The sequence below is a fragment of the Protopterus annectens genome, chromosome 3.part1, assembly GCF_019279795.1.
Source record: "Protopterus annectens isolate FY-2018-M chromosome 3.part1, PAN1.0, whole genome shotgun sequence".
In the NCBI taxonomy this organism is placed as follows: domain Eukaryota; kingdom Metazoa; phylum Chordata; order Ceratodontiformes; family Protopteridae; genus Protopterus; species Protopterus annectens.
The window spans coordinates 1,845,988,917-1,845,997,097 of NC_056732.1; the positions used below are offsets into that span (position 1 = coordinate 1,845,988,917).

Here is an 8,181-nt window from a genome sequence, read left to right on the forward strand (position 1 = left end):
AATTACTCAGGGCTCTAGTGCCTCAAGAAGAAGAGGAGGAAATAGGTGGAGTTCAAGAAGAATTGCAGTGCCTCAAATCAGCACGTATGAGGACTACAGAACAGATATGTGGCGAAACAGGTATAGAAATAAGGTACATAAGGAAAGCTGATGCTGGAATGCAGAAGTCAAGGAAGTGATCAAAAGAAAGAAGGGATGTAAGAAAAAGTGGTGATAGAAAAGATGGACCAGGCTAGGAAGGAATACTCACTTGCTAAGAAAGAAGCTAAGAAAGGAGTTGCAATAGCAGAGAGAAATGCATCACAGGCACTCTACCAGTTTCTAGAAAGTATGTTAGTAATTGTCACAAAGAAAAACTATCAGGTTGCTACGTATAGATAGAAAGATAAGGAAGATAGTCAGACATGCATTCATAAGGGATGACAGCAACAGCCTGCTCACCAGTCCACAGGGCATCAAAGACAGATGGAAGGTGTACTTCCAACAACTTCTGAATGAACAAAATCCCACAGAAGCTGCACTACCATAGGCAAAGTCAACAAGGAGAGAACAGGAGGAGCCCACCAAAGATGAAGTAAGAACAGCACTAAGGAAAATGAAGTCAGGAAAAGAAGCAGATGAGGTCACAGCAGGTATGATAAAGATGCTGGGTGAGATAGGGAAGAAGTGGCTCCTGAGGGTAGTCATGGCAATCTGGAGAGAAAGTCATATCCCGAAGACTGGAGAATAAGCATACTAATGCCAATGCTCAAGAACAAAGGGGACATTCACAGCTATTTGCAGTACAGAGGTATCAAACTCCTGTCACATAGCATGAAAGTTATGGAAAGAATAATTGATAAATGAATACAAAAAGTAGTGTAAAGTAAAATAGAAGATGAGCAGTTCAGATTTAGATCAGGATAATGCACAACTGACCTGATGTTTGCAGTAAGACAGTTGAAAAGAAGCTAGGCATGAGGAAAGAGTCCAAATGGACATTCTTAGACTACAGGATAGTATATGACAAGGCCCCAAGAAAGCTGATTTGAGCAGTCTTGTGGTGGTTTGAAGTCCCAGAGGCATTGGTAGAATTAGTGCAAGCTACATACAAGGACCCAATGACTCAAGTACGAACAGTGTTTGGTCTCACAGAGGGGTTCCCAGTGGGCATGAATGTGCAACAGGGTTCAGGCTCTGAACCCTCACCTATTCATACTGGCAATGGACTACATTAGCTAGCAAGCTGGAGGGGACAGATCAACAAAGTTTCTCTACGCAGATGGTGTGGCATTGCAACCAGATTCTGAGCAATAACTTCAGCAAGGACAGGGGGATGGAATGTAAAACTGAAGGAACATAGAATGAAACTGAGTAAAGGTAAGACAGCTGTAATGGCAGCAAATGGTGTTCAGAAGAAGCTGAGAATTGAGATAGAATGGAAAAGAGTGGAACAGGTTTACACGTTCAAGTATCTGGGAGTGGCGTTTGAGGAGAAGGTAAGTAAAGAGGTCAAATCTATAATCAGTGGGGATGCAGCCAACTGGCATGGAGTGTCAGGTGTAGTATTTGACAAACAAATGCTCAGGAAGCTGAAAAGTATACAAAACAGTAGTGTGACCGCTATTACTTTATGGTACAGAAACCTGAGCAGTAAAGGCAGAACAGTCGAGGAAGCTAGAAGTTATGAAAACGAACTACCTGAGTGTACGCTGTGGGACTGATGAAGAAATGAGGACATAAGAGCATAAGCCAAAGTAGCTCCTATTACAGAAAAGGTCAAATAGAACAGATTACAGTGGCTCAGGCACATATGCAGAAAAACAAAATACAATCTGCTGAAGAAGATTTGAGACAGGAAGAAAGCAAGAGGAAACAAGGGAAAAAAGGTGGATGGATTCTGTGAGAGATGACATGTGACAATCAGGTATGAGTGTTGAAGAAGGCAGGAGAGTGGCAGTGAATAGACAGATAAGGCAAAAGTTGAAATGAGGGGTATGAAGTTGGCATAAGGACATTTGAAGCTGTCATAATGGTTAAGGTGTTTACCTCGCAAACAGAAAATGCAGGATTTGATTGTCACATGAGGTAACTGGCTAGGCTTAAAAAATGGCCTACAAGGGCAACTAGCCAATTACTAATCTAAAAACCTATGAACCCCTACCCCATCTTGAAAATGGGAAAAAAGGATTCATGACTATAATGCAGATGATGATCTGCCACACAGAACAAAAATACCTGGCCAAGCAGATTTCTCAAAATAGAAAACAAAGTGGAACAGGTAAAACAGAAAGCAGCTATATCATTTAAGCAACTCACAGATAAAAAACAGATTTACTTTCCTCTATCAGCAGGGATTCGCCAACAGTGCTTGTGGTTTTGCAGGCCTTGAGTCTTAAAAGCATGTGAATTGTGCTGCCTTGGTAATTTAAATGTATATCTGTCACACAGAACAAAAACACCAGGCCAAGTAGATTTCTCAAATCAGGAAACAAAATAGAACAAGTAAAAACAGAAAGCAGCTCTATCAGTGGAATAGGTAAAACAGAAAGTAGTTGTATCAGTTTAAGAACTCACAGATAAAAAAGAGATTTACTTTCCTTACTCAGCAGGGAGTCACCAACAGTGCTTGTAGTTTTTGCAGGCCTTGAGTCTTAGAAGCCTGTCAATTGTGCTGCCTGGGTAATTTAAGTGTCTATCTGCCACATAGAACAAACACACCAGACCAAGTAGATTTCTCAAATCAGAAAACAAAATAGAACAAATAAAAACAGAAAGCAGCCCTGTCAGTTTAAACAACCTACAGACAGAAAAGAACATTTATTTCTTTACCCAATAGGAAGTTTCCAAAAAAGCTTGCAGTTCTCAGAGGTCTTGAAAAGACAAGACCACAGATATTCTCTGTGTGTATTTAAAGGGAGAGTGTCAACAATGCCATGTTCTGACAACATTTTGTTTTTATAACAGCAACAGATGGCTAATGTTCTGAAAATCACACATATCACTTATTGTCTACATGTTTCAATCTATTTTCTTTGCATTTTTGCTATTTTAGTTCTGAAGGGGAATGTGCTCTCATTTTACTCAAACAGTCCCTCCCACAAGCTGACATCATCCTTCTTTTCCTTCCTCCTCCTCCCTTCCTACTTAGAAAACACATTGTTCAACATTCCCAGGAGTGTTTTGATTCCCCCGAGAAGCCAATGCTACATTGATATAGCTCCATTCCAAATTTCAAGAATTCATCAAAAAGTGAAACTAGACAGTAACTCATCATTGAAACTAAAAAAAAAAACAACTTGAAAATGTTTTAAATACATTTTAAGCACTTCCATTTTCCAAAGTGTAAAAACATTTAACAGCAGGATTAAATAAACTCCATGTAGGCTTTGCAAGAAGGCTACATAGAGTTTACACATTTGTGCAGTGAGTAGTGGTAATTACATATTCATGCTGTGCACCATGTTCAAACATAAACACGCGTCGTTTCATGGCTAGCAATAGTATTGGTTTCCAGGAAACTATATAAAGTAACACAGACAGCAAACCTGTTTACTTTACAGCAATCTAGGTTAGTGGGATTGCATGGAATGCAACATGATTATCAGGGTTTCTCATACAGTAATGTATATGTACCAAACACAGTAAAGGACAGTGTATATATTTCAGAGTATTGTGAAATCCCATTCCAGCCATTCTGTACAAAAGTTGGGTAAATGATCTATAAGGGTACATGGACTACTATTTAAAATAAACAGTCAGGGGAAATGTTTGTATTGGATAGGGACACACAGATACATTGTAGGAATGAACGCAGGGTCAAAGGATAGGTGAAACATTGTAATGTACAGCAAATAAGGGCATGTAAATGGAAGAGAGTTGTAGCAGGAACATTAATCACATATCGACATGGTACAGTACAGACTTCACAATAAAATTGTAATTATGTGACAGTCAGACATGGTGACATAACACTGGAGAAGATGTCTTTGTGAGATAAGCATACTGACATCAACAATGGAGAGGACATCTATCAGGGATGTAATATACAATTGTGGTTGAGTGCATATTGTGAAGATGTGCAAAACAATATGCCTGAAAATGAGTGTAATGTCAGCAGAGGTTTCAAACAAGTAGGACAGTTACAGGCCCTTGGACAACAATAAAAGAAGCATGCACAGCCATGGGCAATATCAGAATAACACCACCAGTAATCCCATGTCTCGGACACAACACATATGATTCTGAGTGGTCATAGATGGTTCTGCATGAATACAATTGTACAATTAATATGACATGTCAACAATCTATGACAGTAATCAAGCACACCATCCTGACACTGTAACATCTGCTGGAGGTGTTAGGAGGGACACTGTTATACCTGTATTTGACATTATGATAAATCAAGGCTGGTTGACTGATGTGCATGGCACAGGTGTGGCACAACCCACACTGTCATGAACGTATCCTATGCCATCAATGTTGTCAAACAGCTATGTATGTACTGTGTGCATCACCAGAACAGGTATCGCACATGCATCTGGTGCAACACCTTTTTGGGTGTTCTGCAGCATCAGACAGTAATGTTTATGTAACAAAAAATACCTAGGAATGGGTAATACGTGTGGGAGCTCACTGTAGCAAAGGTGTTGCACTTCAGTTACACATCACTGGAAGATGTGTAGGGAGGTACATGAAGAAGGGTGTAGTGTACTCAGTTACTGGTGTGAGGAAGGCTGTGAACTACAGATATATTCTGGCCTTTGATGTGGATGTCCTGCACTTATTCAGTAGTTTTGTTACATACAAGGTAGTACTCACCACTGTGGCCACATGTTGGTGGACATTCCACATACCATCAAAACCAGGACAAAGGTCACATAACGACTGGTCTGCTTATAGGGTGTGATGTCTACATTATCCTTGGTTTGTGCATTTGTTTTCATAATATAACACATCTCCCCATGCCATGTTTTTGTTTCATCCCATTTGTTGTCATGGCTGTGGCAGCAATCTTTTGTGTGTGTTGATACTGTCTGTGTTATACTAATATCACAGTTAAAGTCAATGAATGCCCACAGTCTATAGTCCTCCAGACAGGTGTTTTGACACAGTATGTGTATGCCACTCTTAATGTCTGTGACTTAATGGACAAGAAAGGGCCTAGCAGACAGCCATGATGTGTGGACCTGATCACTGGAGCAGAGCTATATGTCACTTCACATTTCCACATATGTAGATGCCACATGTGATATGGTAGTCTACCCACTTGGTAATATAAGTGTGTATGGCCACATCTGACAGTGTTGAGTGAATACCTCAGTGTGGATTTGTGTCAAATGCCTTGGCCTAGTCAAGTTCCACAGGATTATATTATCATCATGCATGCCCTTAATGACCTCTTTCATGACATCTAACAGATGTAAAAGACATGGATGTAGCATTAGCAAATCACACGTCTGTTGCACACAGCCAGGAAATTACTAGTGTCCATATATAAGGTCCATGATTTCTCAGCAAGAAAATACAGGCCCTAAAACTATGCCATGGTGTATGTGGACAGACTGAAAGCCCCAACACTGTAATCTGTAGTGTATAGGATGAGGTGACTTGTGGTTGGCCTGCAGGCCAGTCTGTGAACCTGCCCTGATGTGAATAGTGCACATCTGCAAAGCAGCTATCGCTGATGATATCAGCAGTGTCTGGTGAGGAGAAAATGCTAACAGCATTGTCTTACAAGCTGGTGTAAAATGCTCTCTCTAATGTGAAGCAAGTGCATAAACACACATACACACATCTCAGTTGACTGAAGTGAGAACAGAACCACTACCTAAGTACACCAAATGCAGAACTCTGTATTTAAGGCAAGTGCCATATCACAAGTCTGACTTTTACAAGGCTGCAGAACAAATTATAGTGGATGACATCACCACTTGATGTTGGAGAGAAGATGTTGGGAGGACTGCATGAAAGGGATGTGTAGCCATGTGAAAATGTCAAAATGTTGTCAATCCATGGGAATGGAGTGGTTACTGTCAGATACACACTTATGTTCCTCTGGCTAGATAGACAGATGCTCGCACGAACACACACACACACACACACACACACACACACACACACACACACACACACACATCTCAGTTGACTATTGTGAGAACAGAACCCTTACCTAAGTACACTGACTAGAGAACACAGTACTTTACACAAGCACCACAGCAGAAATCTGGCTTTTGCAAGACAATATATGGTGAATGACATCAGCACTGGATGTTGGAGAGAAGATGTTAGGAGGCCTGCATGAAATGAATATGTAGGCATGTACAAGTGTCAAAATATTGTCAAGCCATGGGAATGGTGTGGTATCTGTTAGATACACACGTATACTCCTCTGGCTATACAGACACACAAACACATACACACTTCACGGTTGAATGCAGTGAGAACAGAATCCCTACCAATCTAAGTACACCAACTAGAAAACAGATTACTTTATGCCAGCACCACAACACAAGTATGACTTTTACAAGGCTGCAGGGCAGGTTATGGTGGATGATAGCAGAGATGGATGTTGAAGAGAAGATGTTGGGAGGCCTGCATGAAATGGATGTGTAGGCATGTTTAACTGTTAAGATATTTCATGTTCTGCATGTTATGAGACTGATGAGTGTGCAATGTGTAGTATGTGGTGAGTGTGGTCCAATGTAAGGTATACTTTAAGAGACATCTTAATAAACTATATGCAAGCAGTTGTCCACATTACTACAAGTATTTGAAAATCTGAATGTGTATTGTCATTCTGAAGATGTACATGATGTATCATACATTTGTTATGTATTTCTGTAGAGTAGTTGATATATATGTGAACAAGTACTGAGTGACCAGGGTTGCAGTACATGGGGGAGGTAACACATGACTGCATTGTAAATATGTGACATGCTCTTAGATAGGGCCTTCATTTCTTTTATGTTTCCACATGTAGTTTCATGGCATGAAGACTACATGGACAGTAAACAAAAGTAATACATACTATTATCCTCTTTGCATAGCACACTGCTGAGCAGTGGGTTTACACAATGACTGCAAAGTGCTTGCGCAAGCAGGATACACATTTCTATTCCTTTCCCTGTTTGTGCATAGTTATTCTTTTATGTTTATGTTAATGTTAATACTTATGCTACCTATGACATTTCACGCAAACCTTGTCTAACGTAACAACTTGATTGTACCTTTCACCCCTCCACTCTTTTTTCTTGTCCAAATATTGCCAATCATTATTCCTCTTGTATATACTGCTCATAATACTACTTACTCAACACCCTAACTTTTCCTTTTCTAATGTTGTTTGTTACTTCTTTGCTAACCCAATCCTTCTTTGATTTTAATTTTTTCTTTACCGTATTTTTTTTTTTTATCTTTGCTATTTGAAGCTACTTGAGCTCATTAAAAGACACCCTTTAGCTGTGAACTGCATTAATTCTTTGTAATAATTTACTGTTTACAATTTATTTTTATTTGTAGTCCTGTTACATTACCTTAATATTGGAGCTTGCATTAATTCTTTGTAATAATGTACTGTTTACCATTTATTTTTATTTGTAGTCCTGTTACATTACCTTAATGTTGGAGCTTATCCCCCCGGGCCTCTACTGAAAATAGACATGTATCCAGTTAGACTAGCCCAGTCAACAAATGTAAAATCAAATAAATAAATAAATTAAGCAGTTGGCAAATGCAAGGCTCACTGGTAGAATTATGAAAATTACTACTGAGTGTATGAAACACACCTGCTGCTTAGCTCACTCTGTGGCAGTAGGTGTAAATGCATTAACACATTCCTCCTTTTTTGAGCACAGATGATATAGGGTTCGGAGTTAGCTGTATGTAATACTTTTAAATAAGTATTGATAATGCAATTGAATTTTACTGTACTCTACCTTCACCATGTGTTACTGTATTTTGATGTAGCAAAGCGTTCTTAAGCAGCATTGAGAAGAGGTAATCTCACCACTGAGTCATTTACCATCACTTGACATTCATGTACAATTCCAAGCTCCAGGCAAACAGAAAGGCCAAACCCTGAAGAGCTCCATTGGTTTTCTTGCTATTTATGTATGTTGTGTGTGTGATTCTATATTATAGGTATTAAAATGGGTAGATAGGAAAGTGGTGAAATGGGGCAATAGAAAAGGAAAATGAGGA

General features: G+C 39.5%; 1 protein-coding gene across 1 annotated transcript in view; it reads left to right on the plus strand.

Moving 5' to 3' along the window:
• Positions 1-222: 222 nt before the first annotated feature.
• Positions 223-8,181, plus strand: part of LOC122797914 (zinc finger protein 84-like) — a 291,604-nt gene continuing 283,645 nt past the window's right edge. The window contains exon 1 of the mRNA XM_044066432.1: positions 223-328. Within this exon, the coding sequence (XP_043922367.1) occupies positions 223-328 (106 nt within the window). The remainder of the gene's footprint in view (positions 329-8,181) is intronic.